Below are 17,253 nucleotides of genomic sequence, written 5' to 3'. Positions count from 1 at the left end.
TTCAGAGGAATTGCTTGTGGAAAATATTACATCAGAACGATAAAAAACGTGAGGATTTTTCACGAAAGACCCATTAACAAGAGATGATAGATGTATAATAACCGGTTTACAGATCCTTGCAGCAGAAGACACACAAGTTTTTTTGTTTTGTTATGGCAACATTCTGCATGTGGGTTCCTTGATGGAAATTACTCCAAACACTGTGGTGGAACAATCATAGACCCAGGACTGGTTCACATATATAGCCATCCATATGATTTGGGTCGTGTGTGCGTCATAATGAGACGACAAGGGCCTAGCTCCACAATACCACGCTGCTGGTGTTATGTTGCTTCCCCAAGCACATCCGTAGTAGTCCTTTGAATACACACTTAAATTCTTCGACTTTAACTTCAAATGAAATTATTTCCTCAAAAGAAGAAAGGAAAGGGGGGGGGGGGAACCATGCTCCCATAAGAGACCAATGGGAACTCTGACACCACTCTCAGCAACAAAGAGGAATGGTATGATTTTAATTAGGATGGATAGCAGCCATTGGGAAAAAGAAGCTTCCCCCCCAGCACTAACTTGTTTCGCATGAAGAGTGTTTAATTAGTCTCGATGTGTTGCAATATTAACGAGTTTCTCGCCAGGGCAGATGTCTGTTCCCCGGAAGCTCTTATGGAGTTATGGCAACCTTCCTGCTTGCCTTTGCTAATTCTGCTTAGAAAGCAAATTGTGGCATCTCCCCGAGGAAAGGCAGACCCAAAGGAAGGGAAGTTCACGGAGCATTCACACTTCTTACCTTATAATGTGCTAGCGTGTTCAGTTTCTTCCTGCCATCCTCCATCACTGAAGTGTCATCGAGGTCCCGGAGGATGTAGCTGTCAGTGCTTGTGGCAAACCATTCTAAATATAAAGAAAATGGGACAAGTGGAAACCCTCTCTGAACACAGCATGTGCTGGCAAGAACACAGAGTGTTTCCTTTTTGTGTCACGTTTGACAAGGGACACAGGTGTTTCGGTGTCGAGCTCTGCGGCTCTTTGGGGGCACTTGTGCCATGAAACTCAAATACACAGACCTTTTAAGTACCTATTGTGGGAAATCTTACAAGGATATGCCAAACAGGTAAGAATGTGACCACTGCATTTCATTCTGATGTCATGTATCTCTCACGCTGTGAATAAAAAACCTGTTCAAGTACAACACACAGTGTGTAAAGAAAATAAAGGAATCTGGATGTAAAGTAGAAGCACACACCTGATCTCCAATAATCTGGGCTTTTTTTAAAAAAGTGAGAAAATTCACTTAACTAATAGCTCCTTTTGAATACATTTGTATGGAAGTAAGTTCAGCAGATTTGGAATTATGGATCACAGCTTTAGAAAGATAATGTAAACAAAGCTAACACCTTTTCATGGGGAGCGGATTTTACCTTCTGTTCCCACTCATTTTGTTCTGGTTTCAACTGTGGCACTTTCTCCCCAGTGGGTAATTCAATTACAATTGTATCCTGATTTTTTTGTGACCCGGAAGGGAAACCGCCACGATTCCTGTGAGCTTCACCATATTCAAAATGCATTGTTATGTTGTGTTTGAGAGATGTTAAGACAGACCCAGGGGAAAGCAAGTGATCAATTAGAAAGGGTCCTGAATTTTTCAGGTTCTGCTCATATGCAAAATATGCAACTGTTTTGAGGTTTTATTACAATCAAGTGGTATATAAATGTTGCAATATAGACAAAACAAAACAAACACAGAAGTAACGTTCATTCTGTATCAATGTTCATTCCTGATGAACAGGGTGGGCTCCCAAAAGATGTTTACTAGGCAAGTATTCAACTTGGGACTTGATCTTAGTAGCAGGTTATTATTTTTTTTTAAATCAACTCACAATGTTCCTAAGGCACCACAGTTCAACAACAGTTAATATACGGAATATAGGTGTCCCATGTTTAATATTATGCTTGCACATGATGAGAATTTGCATGCTAAAGATAATGACAGATATTTCTGAACAGGGAAAAAAATGGTTTACCAAGATCAACATCTTCTACTCTAGGCCACTGGGAATATGGAATATTCTTGCAAAAGGCTTCAAGTATCTTCTCTTTAACCTGGCTGAGAGTGTCTGTATCCATGACCCGAACACTCAGTGAATCCATCCCACAGCCTTGGAAAGACACATTAAGATTCTGTGGAGAAAGATGGTTGCTTACAGTATGAGGTGATTTGCACAAGTTAAAAGACGTAAAAAGCCTGTGAGCTATAAGTGGAGGGAAAAAATCTTGGCACACCATAAGCACTGTACTAAAAAGAGATGAATATTAAAGCTAGCGAAAAGTGCTGATTTACAGTCTCATAGATTGAAATTGAACATATTATTCAAAGAACTATGAGACCATGAGAGAGTACAGTCTAAGCTTCCCCAGAATTGTCCTGTCTATGAACCCAAACCCTGAAAAGCAGAAACTATCTTAAGCTGGGAGTAGGAAAAGTGACTGTTGCAATTTTTCCCCATGCACTCACTTTGTCACAGGAGGAGACTGAGTGCCAGTGAATCAATAGGTATAGTAGAGTGGCAGCTGGTTAACCTACTGTACAATGATGAACAGTGACACGAGGTAATGCTGCATTTTGAAGCCCTGCCTTTCAGGACTTCAAAGTGCAGCATGGGGCTATTTGACAGCATTTTGTCATAATATAAGGACTAGACAACTCAGCATACAAGCTCCCAAATTCAAGATTTGTAGAAGGAATTATGAGTTCTTCATCATGTGGTGAGGAGCTGTCATTCTATGGTAGAGTATTCATGTACTTTCACAAAAGCATTTTGACAGCATAGAATGAGCCATCCATGTTTGATAGATCTATTAATGCCTCATTTTTCCAATCTTAAATTCAGTTCTCCACATTTGCAATTTAAAAAAAATGTTCATGAAAATTCATAAGCATTTTAGTGTGGATTTTTCTTAACATACACATTTTTTGTATGCATTTTTGCAAAGGAATTTCCCCTGATTGTGTATTGGCATTTAGTATGCATGTGCATTTTTATGCTGACTTACCCTGGTATAAGCATTCTTGAACATATTCTTTGGCTAAAGAACTGCACTGCAAAATTTGGAGAAGTGCGGCTTTTGAAGAGTGTGCATTGCGTTTTGTTTTGAAAGAATTAGGAAAGTTTGCCTTTAAATGGAAGCTGAAGTGAATTTATCCCCCATCTGAATTTGATAGCAACCTTTTATAATGTGTTTGCAACAGACAGGATAGCAAGGTGTATCTGAACCATTCCCTTGCTTACAGGATGCCACTTTCGCTTATTGCACTATTACAGAGTTTGAATTATGCCTATTTCTAGGATAGAGTTTGCTTTGTGAATGGTAAGCAATGGAACTTAAAAGTTTAATGTCTTTTCTTTTTAAAGATAACCAGGTTTACCCACAGTCTGGTTAACACTGATGTTATCCTTGCAGGGACTTTTATTTACTATCACCTGGGAATTGTGCATTCACTTAAGTTTCACTTACTTGTAAACAAAGAGCCAACAACACTTTCCCAATTTGTTCTTATGGAGTTATCTCTGTAAAGAGAAAGTTAATGCCAAAAGCCCTGCTGCTAACCTCCTTAGCTCTGCATCATAAATTATAAATCAGTTGGTAATGTGAACCTACAGCAAGGCAACAAAGGACACCCAACCAAAAACCTGTTCTCATTTTTACACCAGCACAGCTCTTGAATGAACCCCACTGATTCTGGGAGAGCTCCTTCAGATTTATGCTATTGTAATCAAAAGCAGAGCTTGGTTTGGACTTTGCAAAGGTCTGTCTACTGCATTTACTGTCAGGGTTGTAGTTAACATATTCCCCGAGACTCTACATTCTTTGTATGAGTTAGTCCCACAAGAGGCATTTTACAGCATCACTTTTCAGCACGACTTCTATAACACCCTGCGTAAAAGCCTTCACACAGTGGACTCCGCTTTACAACCAGCAACCTTTGCTGGCAGCGAAGTCAGTGCTTTGCCAGAAGCTGAAAAGATGTGACCCTCCTTTTTGATAATGGCTTGTTAATCCCACCCCCCCAGTATATCCTGAACACCAGCCAATTAGATGGAATTTTCAATGGCCTCAATATATTCTCTGCCTTGAAGATCTTAGTACCCAGATGTTTTAAAATAAGATATACTTCCATATGTACTTTTCCAAGTCTAATATATGCTAGCACAAGGATGGTAACTTTACATGGAGAATGAAACAATTTTGACAGTGAATCTGAAAACAAAGCTATCTGATATGCACAATTCCTAAGGAATTGTGTACTTAGGGCACAAGCCTTCCTATGGATCTCTTGACTTGTCAACCTCAAAGTTCTTGTGACTTACTGTATCCATTGATTTTGGTCTATTTACAGGATATACTTGTTGGTCTCATCCACTGACTCAAAATACACTTTCTTTCTTTAGTACTGCCCCTCTCCTCCAGTTCTCATTCCCCAAGTGTCCAATACGTCTAGAAATAGGGCACACTGCCTCACCCCATTAAAAGAGCTTCAGTTCCTAAAATTGATATGGATGACTCAACTTTCAAATATAGCCATGACACAAACAAATCCTTTTAGCTGAAGAGCAGGAATCTCTTACCCTTGGCTTTGCTTCAATATTCTCTCTCAATAGCCATTCTTCATTGAGAGTATACCTGGCTTTTCCAGTGATGGCATCTATGGAGCCTTTGTTGATCTGTTGCTTGATTGCACAGAGCAGGAGGAAGAAGGGCTCCCCAACAGTTTCCTAATAAGGGAAATAAGAGGAAATGGTTTGGTGACCAAGAACCAATGAGCGTAATTTCTCACAACATGCCCCCCAATGATTTACAGCAGGGGTCAGCAAACTTTTTTGGGAGGGGGCTGGTTCACCGCCCCCAGACCTGGATCGCACACATTGCGGAGGACTTATCTCGCTCCCCCTCTCTCCCCCAGTCCCAGCCCCTCCCTTCCCCCGGGGGGGACACACGAGTGGCCCCAAAGCAGCCCTTTCCATCCACTCGTCCCTTCTCCTCCTCCTCCGCCAGTCTCTGCCACTTGCAAGGGCAGGCACAGAAGCTGTGGTTGGCAGAGTGCAGTGCCTCTCCCACCTGCGGCTCCTGTGCCTGCACTTGCGAGTGGCAGAGGCTGGTGATGGCGGCGGAGGGATGAGCGGCTCAAAAGGGCTGGCTGGCTCCGGAGGGGCGCTGCCCAAAATGGTGCTCAACCAGCCCCCTTCCTCCACTACGCAGGGCTGGGAGAAGGGCGAGGAGAAGTCAGGAGGAGGGAGGGGGGAATGGCATTGGGGGGGGGGATGGCGACGCCGGAAAAAATATTAATGGGAGAAAATGATGAACAGAATTGCCAATCCATGGACTGTCCGTGGGCCAGATCCTGACGGCAATTGGACTGGATCCGGCCCGTGGAAAGTAGTTTGCTGACCCCTGATTTACAGAGCCATTTCCCTGCTGCTATATTTACAGAGGTCAATATTACAAGCAAAGTTATTGCAGGGGGCCCTCCAGGCTAGTCATTATTTTGTGGGAGGGAATTCAAGTGCAAACTGAAACATTACATTTGTGCAGTTAAAGTGGATTAAAGTCCTCTGTTGTCCTAGTACAACAAATCTCACTTAAACCCCCCTCCCCCAACTTTTTGCATATGGAAAGCGATGGGGAAGCACATAGAAAACTTTGAGGTAAAAGAATGATTAACCGGAAGATGTATCAACACCCGCAAGCAAATTTGGATGAATGCTCATTGTCATCTAGCCACCCTATAAACAAATCAGAATGAATGCTCAATAAACTCAAGGCAAAGTCTAACCACCATGTAAACTTTGCGCAAGCAATCAGGATGAATGCTGAATAAATGGGTCGTCTGCAGGAGCCCTTAAGATCCTGGAGAGCAAATGCAGCTTTCAAGCAACCAAAAAGAGATGCTCATCATTCTATACAATCAAGCAATATTATCATAGAAACTAGAGCAGGAAGCAGAGTTGGAAGCAATAATACAATGAAATTACAGGAGGAATTTTAAAGAGTCAAAATGAAATTATCCTATTGTAAAGCCCCACAAATAGATGGGATCCTTGCTTAGTCTCTTCTGAAACCAGAACATGACATTTATATGTCTCTATATTGGGAGGATAGGTAATATTATCAATTGTACAATCTGGATCCTATCCAGACATTAACGCCATGCTTATTTTACTTAGCAGTACTTCAATACTGATACGACTGAAATTGGATAACAGTAATTTTATTCACGTTTTCAGTACAGTTCTTCAGAGATTTCAAAGGGAATTTTCCAGATTGAATCCATCCAGCTTCACTGTCAAATAACTGTAAGCTAACCTCAATGTATTTTAATTCAGAAATCCTTTATATGTCAGCCTTTTTAATATTCACAATTTTTTCTTCCAACTAAAACGTTTATATTAATTTACCATTTTTGTAATTCAATTTCACTCTTCCCCTCATGCATTCATGCACACGCACACTTCTTCCGAACTTCTTAATTGCTAAGGGCAAGAGAAGTACAATTACTGCAAAAATGTTTCAGGAATCCAAGTGGCCAGCGTCTGTTCATTCCGATTCCTCTGCTTGATTGATGCTAACACTATTAATGCTTTCTCATCACTACAGCAGCTAGTTTAATGCCAGCTTTGGCTTTGCTACACTTGGGATGCTACTATACGGCTGAAGATGGGTACATGCCATCTGTTGTGTAAGTGCCAGGATTTAATTTGCAACAAGCAGCATTCTTATGCTAAAACATAAAACAATAATCATACTAGCTTCTTATTTGAAGGTTTTGTCAACACTCTGCCAGATACCCACATCTAACTGGGCCTGTTGTGGTCAACAGCTAGCAATGTTTGAATTTTACACCCTCAATTTTTCTGCATGAGTCACACAGCAGTTGCATGAAGAGGAGAAACTATAGCTCCAAGCCACAGAGCTATCAAAGCATTGATTCTGAATGGAGATGTACTTTAGGATGTGCTTAATGCTATACACATGCTTAATTAAGGTGCTTTGTTGAGTCAAGTCTCACAAAAACTGGAGAACAGACTGTGGTTTAGGGCTCATTGAGTTACAAGTGGGGAAATAGTGACACTTATTCAAAGTAGGGAGGGAGAAGAAAGATATCAAGGGTCTTGGACCCAAGAATGACGATGGCCATTGTTACAGAATAAAATCAGATTATTTTTTTTGTATTCACATATGTTCTTGCAATCAAGCTTTAATGAAAGCAGACAACACTGAGAGTGCTCCAGATTGCCCTCTGCTTCGGATTTTTATAGCACAATCCTATGCATGTTTACTTGGAGGCTCAATCCTACTGTGTTCAAGGATGCTAACTCCCTAGCTAATGCATTAAAGATTGCAGCCATGCTTTCGTCTCTGAGAAGGAAGAGTGTGTACCTTGTAAGGGAGTTGCTGAAAAGGCTGACCTTACTGTGAAATGCTAGAGAGGAACATAACATGGTTGTGTATTAAAATCAGATTTCCCCCCCTACCCCCACCGCCTTGTAAGGCATGTAGCTGAGTCTCCACCACAAAATGCGTCAAGAGTCTCAGCCAGAGACAAATTGCACCTGAATCATAAACCTGCTTCCAAAGCCAGTAAAAGTGTTTTGCGAGAAGGCCACAGTGACAGAGCTGATATTTACTGCCTTGGCATAACATGTATCACATATGATTAAGCAGAGCATGTGAGCATTTCTCCCCCGCTACGTCTGAGAGTGCCGCAGCAAGAAGCAGTTAAGCAGGCATTTCAGTTCCAGCTACACTATTCATGCTGTAGACTTTACAACAAGAATTATTACACAAGAAATAAACTCTTTTAAGTCCCAGCCTCTGACATGCTAGTTCTTTGTGTTTATGAATCCCAGAAATCGTGGGTTGTTGTGAAAATCTGCAGAAACAGAAAGTCGGTATATTTCAAAGATTGGAAAGGAAGTGGACAGCGAGGGACTACAGATGAAGTGGATAACTTGGAATTTATTTCAAATTTATTGCTGGGAAACTGGTTTGGGAAGGAGTCGAAACCATCTTCGGACTAGGCTTTTTGGGGGGAGGGATGTAAATGTGCTTATTCGTGGGGAAAAGGGATGTTTTGAATACATTTACCGTTATGTACTGAGCTGAATCCTAGAATAGGATCCAGAATGCAGCAGTCTGATTGGTCTACAGGAGCCACCCAATCCAGCTCCAGGTGGAAGTGAATCAGCGACCTGATTGGCCTGCAGGAGCAGCCAGTCAGGCTCCTGGATGAAGTGAATCAGTAAACTGATTGGCCTACAGGAGCAGCCTGGAATTAGCCAATCACATGGGGCCCATTGTGTAAATAATGTATATATAGCTAGACGTTTTGGGGAATATTTCATTCATTGCTACTATGAGCTGAATAAAGAATATGAAATTCACACTCGACTCCGTGTATATTTCATTTACAGAGCACATTTTCTTCTCTATTATATTTTCTTTTTAATGAAATGTTTGGTGATTTGTAACTGCAATGTTATGGGCTCTTACAAGTAACCCTGGGCGGTAAAATCACTTTGTATTAATGAAACTCAAAGCTGGCATCCTTTGAACTGTTCCATATAGGTTGTATGAAGTTCTGTTTCTATATGCTGGGTTTAAACAACAACTGGGAAGGGAAGAATGAACTCTTGGGTTAAATTTACAAGCTACTCTTCTAATGAGACTGAAACAATGTTAGAGATGTCTCTTGGGAACATATTATAGACAGTTAAAATGCCTGAGGGCACAAATAAAACTATTCCAACTACCCCAATTCAAAGTCATTAAAAACATTGCTTTATGGAGGCTAGCAATGGGAACATAATAGCAAACTCCAGTGTCTCAAGCCCACTATCTTGGCTTCACATTCTAGTTCTTTGGCTAGTTATTGGGCCACAGAACCATAGCTGAATCCTTGCCCCCTGTTTCTTCTCTGTGGCTAGAGGTGACTTTTACCAGCTTTGCCTGGTTTACCAGGTATGGCCATTCCTGGACAGGGATGTCCATGCATTGATAATCTTGAAGCTGGATTACTGCAATCCACTTTGTGTAGGGCTGCCCTTGGGCCTGGTTTGGAAGCTCCATCTGGTGCAGAATACAGTGGCCTGACTGCTGATGGGGACACCTAGCTGACAACTTGTGGCACCATTGCTAGATATCTGCACTAGCTGCCTATCTGAGCAAGGTTCCAGTTATTAATTTTGAAAGCTCTGAACGACGTAGGTCCAGGGCACCTTAGGGTTAGCAAGGCTCTTCTGACATCAGCATGAAATAAGAGTTTTTAGTGTCATTGGCCCAGTCCTGTGGAATAATCTGCCAACAGAGATTCAGCAGGTACCTTCTGTTTCAACCTTTAAATGGCTGCTGAAAACTATCCCATTCTGCCTGGCTTATGGAGGCAATTAAGAATTCATTTTTCTATAATAGCTGATGCTCTCTAACTTCAAATGTGTGGATGTTTTTTTCTTTATTACACATATCTACTGTTGTAAACTTCATTGATATTGTTTATGATCTAGTGGTATATGCTTATTTTTTTATAAATAAAAAATAATAACAACATTTTCAAGGTGAAACGACAAATTCTTGCACTCTGTGTTCATTTGTCCAGAAGAACCCCTGGCAACACCCTCCAAGGCTCCATACTTATAACCACTAAGTTACTATTCCTACCTTGTCTCTCATTATACACTGAAAAGATGAAAAAAACTACCCTGATGATGAGTACAACTGAGTGTTTAAAAGACATTGACTAATCTGCATTATGCAACCTTAATCTTTGCAAAGAATCGGCTATCTTGTCCTATCAAGAGAAGATAAAGAAGTGCTAGAATGTCATTTGTGATGGGCTCGTATATTAGCATTTAGTTAGACTCCAAAGAGGACTCAGTTTATTCTTCCCCCTATGGTTTCTGAAGCTAACTCCAGAGAACTCCAAAGTGCTTCTTCTTCTTTTTTTTTGTGTGCATAATTTTTATTGGTTTACAAAATCAAAATACAAACAAACATAACAATTCTCTACATATTCTATAAGAAGATGACTTCCTTCAGTCTTACCACGAATCGTCCATACTACTAATGAACATTATTTCTGCGTTTCTTTGTTTGTAATGCCATAAGTCATTTCCATTTGTACATTTCCTTTTGGACATTACCCTTTACCTCTTACAGAGCATCTTTGAAACCCACCAGAGTTATCTGATCATCAATTAGATTTTCCAGATATTTTGTGAAACTTTCCCAGTCTTTGACAAACCTCTGATCCTTTATGTATCTGATTTTTCCTGTCAACCTGTCCATCTCCGCATATTCTAATAATTTCGATCTCCAATCCTCTAATGACGGTATACCCTCTAATTTCCAATTTTTGGCTATTAAGACCCTCCAAAGTGCTTCTTTTAGTGCCAAACTAGAAATATGGTACCTATACGACTGCAATGAACATACCTAGTTTTAAACCATCAATAGTGACTGTACAGTGGGAGCAGGTGGGATGAGAATTGGGTACACAGCATGCAGGGAAGCACAGTTAACTCTCTCCCACCCCCATGTTGGAGTCCCACTGAAAGTGCTCCCACCTGAAGCTGTAATTCAACCCCAGGAGAGATGCTTACATTGACAGCTTCCAATAGCAGTTGGGGAGGGTGTTATTAGGACTGCAGCATATGGAAAAGTGTCCACCCACCTTCTTGGTCCCAATTCTGATCCCCTGCAGCTGCTATTAAAAATTTAAAAACCAGACACGTTAATTGCAATCATGCAATAAACATCACAGCTTGTTTGGCTCTCATTGTATGACAAAAGGCAAAAGACTTCTGGGGTTTCTCACTTATAAGTTAATAAAATCCTAAGTTTGTTACGGCAAATCTAGATTTTTATTGAGGCACCTTCTCCTTCTCCTGAAACATACAATAACTTTCTGGAAGTCACATCATATTTTTACTGGTATACTTCAAACATCATGCCAAACTATGGTTTAAAACCTGAACCATTTCTTACAATTCCAAATCAGCCACTATTTAGAGATACTTGCTTGCTCTCCTTCCTTTTCCTTTTGTGTCTTTCATTTTCTATAAGAGTAATAGTCTCAACTATGGTTTCAGATTAATTCAGCAAAAGCATGCCTTGCAAATATACTTTTAAACATAATTTCAGACAAAGCTTTGCTGGCTGATTTCAAACCATGATTTATCACTTCAGACACCACACCAAACTATCACCTTCTATAACCATGAAAGTTTCTTTAAAATAATTCCTGTCTGAATTGAAGCAATGTGTTTCTGCGGAATTCTTTTCAGACTTGTGTTTTTGAAACTCTTTGTTTTTCTTTCCCCCAAATGTCTGAACTCTCAGACCTTGACCACAACGTGAATTTGTGCACAAGAATGAGACATGTGTGAATTGGAGGGGGGGGGGGGGAGAGGACCCTGAAGCAAAATAAATTGTATGAAGTTGTTCCCTAAGGATTAAGCTACGCGAGTTACTCTGTGTACAATTAGCTGCATTTGTATGTCATGATAAACCAGGGTTGCAGGCTTAACAAAGTTTTACTTTGAATGAGTAATGTAATGGTGCACGCAACCTGGTCATTCCCTCTTCGTTCTTCCCTTGGCATGGGAGAAACAAACCATGAAGTCACAATTAAAGTTGTTTGATTCCCCTCAATGAGGCAAAATTGCTAGCTAGCCTTAAACCATGCTTTGCTGTTGTCAAGAGTATTAACACTCCTGGTGGCCATGCTGTGGCCACAGTATTCACACATATACCCCCAGCAGCATGGAACTGCACCACTGTGAAGTGGACGCCACATCCTTGGGTGCCCATTTGAAGGAGGTCTGAGTCTAGCTGACATGTGTTGCAGAGTAACCATAAGTTGCTGAAACTAGTCAAGTTTGGCTGAGTGAGTCCAAGTGCAATGAAAATAGCCTAATTACACCAGGCAGTTCTTTGTAAATTTTCTTATCTCTTGGGCAGCAGAACACATTTGTGAAAGCACCTACAATCTGAGCCTTTTAATTTTCACAATAGGGCTATATTTACAAACTGAACCAACTACTCAGGCTCATCACTGGAGTTGCCCTTTGCTTAGGCCACGAATGGCTATTTGACTATTTTTGAATGTTTCCATTTTTAGATGGTTTGCTCTTCAACCCTCCATTTCTGCAATACAAATGGATGGATTGTTTGGCGCAGAATTAATATAAAACAAATGTTTAAATCATGTAATGCTAACTTACGAGGGAAAATACAAGCAGCTGGAATTTTTCCACTGCACAATTGTTAAGGACCTTTTGCAGCAGCTGTTTCAAATAGATGTTGTGATTAATGGGGATAATTCAAGAACTAAAAACAGACCCATCGTCACATATGTCTCATGGCCCAGTGCTACAGGAGGGCTAGTAAATTTCTTTACCAAAAGCTGCCTGTAAGACTGGGCTTGGTTCACAAAAAATGTGGTGCATAATGGAAATGGTTGACTTATAGCGGATAATTTAAATTGCAGATTGTGGGTCTAATTTCTTGTTGGTGGATCTGGGCGTAATATCCTTGAATACAGTAGGCTTGCTTTACTTTTCCAAAACCTTTGCAGCTAGAAATCAACTGTGACTTCCATTTTCTTTTGGTTGAGCAGACCTGGGCTGACATTCCATTGTTAATCTGAGTTGAAGTTAGTTTGTTGAAGCAGTCAAGACTCTAGTGGCACCTTAGAGACTAACACATATATTACGGTATAAACTTTTGTGGACCAGAGTCCACTTCATCTAACATTATGAAGTGTAATCCTAAACTGACAGGCAAATATACACACATGATTTTTTGGGGGGAGAAGAGTAAAGTCAGAAGATCATGAAATGCAAAAAGAATGATCATTGATTATTATACAGTTTGAACTTTGGTTCCACTGCACTGGACTGGGTTTGGATGAGGCTCTGTTGCTGCAGAAGTTTCCCACTGTGCCTAAAGAAAACTTGAGTGGGAGGAAGCAACCACCAGCAGTATAAATTATTGAAATGGTGCATCTGGGGACAGAGAGAGTGGTAGAGCTGAGCTGACTCAGTCATCACTGGATCCTAAGCTTGTCCAGCTCCTGGCAGTTTGTGGCAAAGGGGCCTAAATTTAGCCTGTTTGCTTGGTCTGAAGGTGGTACAGCAAACATGTAGACTTTGCTGCCCTGGCTAAGAAAAGCAGGGGGGCTTCATAAGCAGTGGTGGCTCCACCACCCACTGTTGCCTGCCAGTGGTTAGGACTGCACCCTGACTATGTATGAGCAAAATGGTGATTGTATCACCAAAACTGCTTTTTCATTTTTTTTACAATTGCCATAATGCTCTTTGTTATTTCCCCATTCCCTGATATTCTCATGTTTTCAGGAGGAAAACACATCACAGGCACTTTTGAAGAAGGGTTCTATCATACCCTGCGATTACTCTATTGTGATGGCAACTGTAATAACGAGACACTGGTGCAGCATAACATTTAATGTTTTGAATAATAAATTTATGGGCTTTTGCTACAATTACATTTACCTTGGAGGCACACACACCCGAAGAAATTAAACACAACAAGAACATGTTCTCTAATTTTTGGTCCTGCAAGCGTGCATGCAGAAATAGCCAACCATTTCAAAGTGTGCAGCCACCTATCATTTGTTTTCTGTGATTCTAGGAAACTGTTGAGTGGATTCAGGAATATCATCAGGAAATTCGTGTGTGGGCAGAAATGTTCTCAGTCCTAATTATCACCAGATTTAACCAAAAATCTCTGAAGCCACCACAAATAAATGGATCACTGAACACTACAATCATCATACTGTGTAGCCACAATTGTGTAGGACAAATATGATTTCTGAAACTATACTTTGCCTTCTCATTAAGATTTCCCAAAATGCTTACAAAAAGAGAGCAGAGCTGATGTAAACTGGATGACAGGTTAGTCCTAAAGGACAAATTCAATCAGGAAACCTATAGAGCTTGCTTAGTTTCCTGAGAGAAGGGACCATTTTGTATGGTTACATTATCCATGAAGGAATGTGGGCTTGCAGTGGGAGCTTATAGTCTGAGACTGGAATCCAGACAGGTCCCAGAGTTGTCTTCTGTCACATAAAGATTTTTTTTTAAACTAGTCTATATTGTGCTTGCCACAATCAATTCTGCCCCTCCTCCAATTTAATGGACAGGAGAGACCATGTTTCTGACATTGGACAGGATTCCAGGGACATTTGAAAGCAGTGAGAAACCTTGATGCATCAGAGTACCCCCAATCATCTATGCAATTGAGTGAGCCTACTCCTGGGTTGGGCTTGTGTTTTCCAATTGTGCTAGACTTCAGAGGTGCTCCAAAGCAGTCAAAAGTTTCTCTCTACTTCTAGGTGTCTCATAAGCAAATCATGAAAACAGGTGGTCCCTTACCAGTCCCTTATTTTGTGCTCACTTGATTAAAGGAAAAAATAAAAAAATTCCTTCCAGTAGCACCTTAAAGACCAACTAAGTTAGTTCTAGGTATGAGCTTTCGTGTGAATGCACACTTCTTCAGATACACTGAAAGAGAAGTCACCAGACCCTTCTATATAGTGAGAAGGTGGGGAGGGGTATTACTCAGAAGGGTGGTGGGAATGGGTGATAGGCAGATAGCTGTGATGAGCCTGTTGACGACTCTTAATGACTGCAATAGGTCTTACAGGAAAAAGCAAGGGGTGAGAAGGTGAAAAATGGCTTTGTCATGTATAATGAGATAAGAATCCAATGTCTTTGTTCAGACCAGGTCTCTCCATGGTTTTAAGTTTGGTAATGAGTTGCAATTCAGCAGCTTCTCTTTCCAGTCTATTTCTGAAATTCCTTTGTAATAGAACAGCTACTTTGAGATCTTGTATAGAATGTCCTGGGAGATTGAAGTGTTCTCCTACTGGTTTCTCTGTCTTGTGATTCCTGATGTCGGATTTATGTCCGTTTATCCTTTGGCGTAAGGTTTGGCCTGTTTGTCCAATATAGAGAGCTGAAGGACACTGTTGGCATTTGATGGCATACACAATGTTAGACGATGAGCAATTAAATAGTCCCGAGATGGTATGTGTGATGTTGTTGGGGCCAGTAATGGTGTTGTCCGGGTGTATGTGGCAGCTGTTCTATTACAAAGGAATTTCAGAAATAGACTGGAAAGAGAAGCTGCTGAATTGCAACTCATTACCAAACTTAAAACCATGGAGAGACCTGGTCTGAACAAAGACATTGGATTCTTATCTCATTATACATGACAAAGCCATTTTTCACCTTCTCACCCCTTGCTTTTTCCTGTAAGACCTATTGCAGTCATTAAGAGTCATCAACAGGCTCATCACAGCTATCTGCCTATCACCCATTCCCACCACCCTTCTGAGTAATACCCCTCCCCACCTTCTCACTATATAGAAGGGTCTGGTGACTTCTGTTTCAGTGTATCTGAAGAAGTGTGCATGCACACGAAAGCTCATACCTAGAACTAACTTAGTTGGTCTTTAAGGTGCTACTGGAAGGAATTTTTTTATTTTGTCTTGACTATGGCAGACCAACACGGCTACCTATCTGTAACTTGATTAAAGGATGTGGTCTTCACTGGGGTGCTCATTTGTGATGCTCAGGTTTAGACCTACAGCTTCCAGGGAGGAGCGATGGGGAGTGGTATGCCTCTGAATACCAGCTGAAGGGAATCACTAGTGGGAGAGTGCTGCTGCAGTCATGTCCTGCTTTAATGTATTTTAATTTAATGTATTTTTAACCTTCTGTTGGAAGCTGCCCAGAGTGGCTGGGGAAACCCAGCCAAATGGGTGGGGTAGAAATATATTATTATTATTATTATTATTATTCTACAAACATCTGGTTGGTCAGTGTGAGAGGAGGATGCTGGATTACCTGGGCCTTTGGTCTGATCCAGCAGGACTGCCCTTCTGTACTTAGCAAGAGATGCGGCAATTCTTTCTATGTATGAGATAATCCATGATATCTTCACTTGGATGATTAAAAGCACTTCTACCTCAGACTGAGATGAGTTCAAGATCTACTATGTTCACTTAGGTTGCCAACTAATCCTGATTGTTCCTGACCACACAATTCATAGCAGCAAGCCAGAAAGTCAGGGGTAGCTATCCTGCTTTGTTTTACAATGAGACATTTCCTCATCAGTTAAGTCAAAACCAGAACATCAGCTGCATATTTCAGGACAAGTACTGTATGTGTTCGTTGTTATCACTCTGCTTAAAAACGCAGTATTGTTCCTAATGAAAAGTGCTAAGCAATTTTATATGCATATACACAAAATATTTTTTAAAACATTGAACTTCATCACTGGCATGCTGCCTTTTCCTGTCCTCCGGTTCTACAGCTAAGTAGACAAGAGCTGATTTTCAGCCGAACGAACAACAGCAGAAGGAGAGGTGGCACTGTCTCACCCTTGTCAAAACCAGCTTCCTTCCAAATTGTCTAATTTACTGGCAGGCTTTCCCCAGATTCAGCCAGTTATCGGCTGCTCCACAAAATACCACAGAATTAAAGCATTATCACAGCACACATGGAGAATCAATTTATGTTTATAACATCTGTCTTTTATCTTTCTCTTAGCTGGGACCATGCCAGGTTTAAAAGATGGGGGGCAGGCTGGGGGGGGGACAAATTATTTACAAGCTAGCTTCATGTTTTAGATTAACATTTAAGAGTCCTAATCTTTGCTTCACTCTCCTGCTATGAAAGCTGCATCCCTCACCCTGGCTGTGCAGACCAAACTCTTCCTCTGAGATAGCTCTCCTGCCCTCAGACAGGCGCAAGGTGGGATGTGAAGCCTTGGAGCGATAGTAAACAGTGGCTGTTTCTTCATGCGTGCCTATCTGAGAGCAGCAGAAGAGAGCTCAGAGGAACATAAAAGACCATATGAGAACTGCAGGCGTTGTTAATTTCTTTTGTAAGACCATCCTGCTCAGAGGTCCCGTAAGATAAAGCTCTATCCCCTCCCAAGGTTTTCTTGCACAACGTTCAGAAGAAATTAGGCAGCTGAGTTTGGTTGTATCGGATTCCAGCTGAGTTCTCTAGTCCCAAAAGAGGTCTCCACTTTCTTAACCGGGAGGCTAAGTATATGCAAAATCAGCAGATTTTAGCACCATAGCATGCAATTAAAAAAAACACACGTCTCCTACTTTCTTTCCCTTCCCAGGCTTGTTGAATGTCTATCACCGACCGCACATGAACAAACTGG

The 17,253-nt window shown here is 41.0% G+C and overlaps 1 protein-coding gene across 1 annotated transcript in view; it reads right to left on the bottom strand.

Annotated features, from left to right (window-relative positions):
• PLXND1 (plexin D1) overlaps nt 1-17,253 on the bottom strand; it is a 160,941-nt gene that overhangs the window by 19,337 nt on the left and 124,351 nt on the right. Inside the window, exons 26-28 of the mRNA XM_083722214.1 lie at nt 4,623-4,769; nt 2,019-2,175; nt 785-888 (exon numbers count right to left, since the gene is read on the bottom strand). Of these exons, the coding sequence (XP_083578340.1) occupies nt 785-888; nt 2,019-2,175; nt 4,623-4,769 (408 nt within the window). The remainder of the gene's footprint in view (nt 1-784; nt 889-2,018; nt 2,176-4,622; nt 4,770-17,253) is intronic.

This window comes from Podarcis gaigeae (genome assembly GCF_964106915.1).
Source record: "Podarcis gaigeae genome assembly, chromosome: 2".
Lineage (NCBI taxonomy): Eukaryota > Metazoa > Chordata > Lepidosauria > Squamata > Lacertidae > Podarcis > Podarcis gaigeae.
This window is presented reverse-complemented; position numbering and strand designations above follow the sequence as displayed.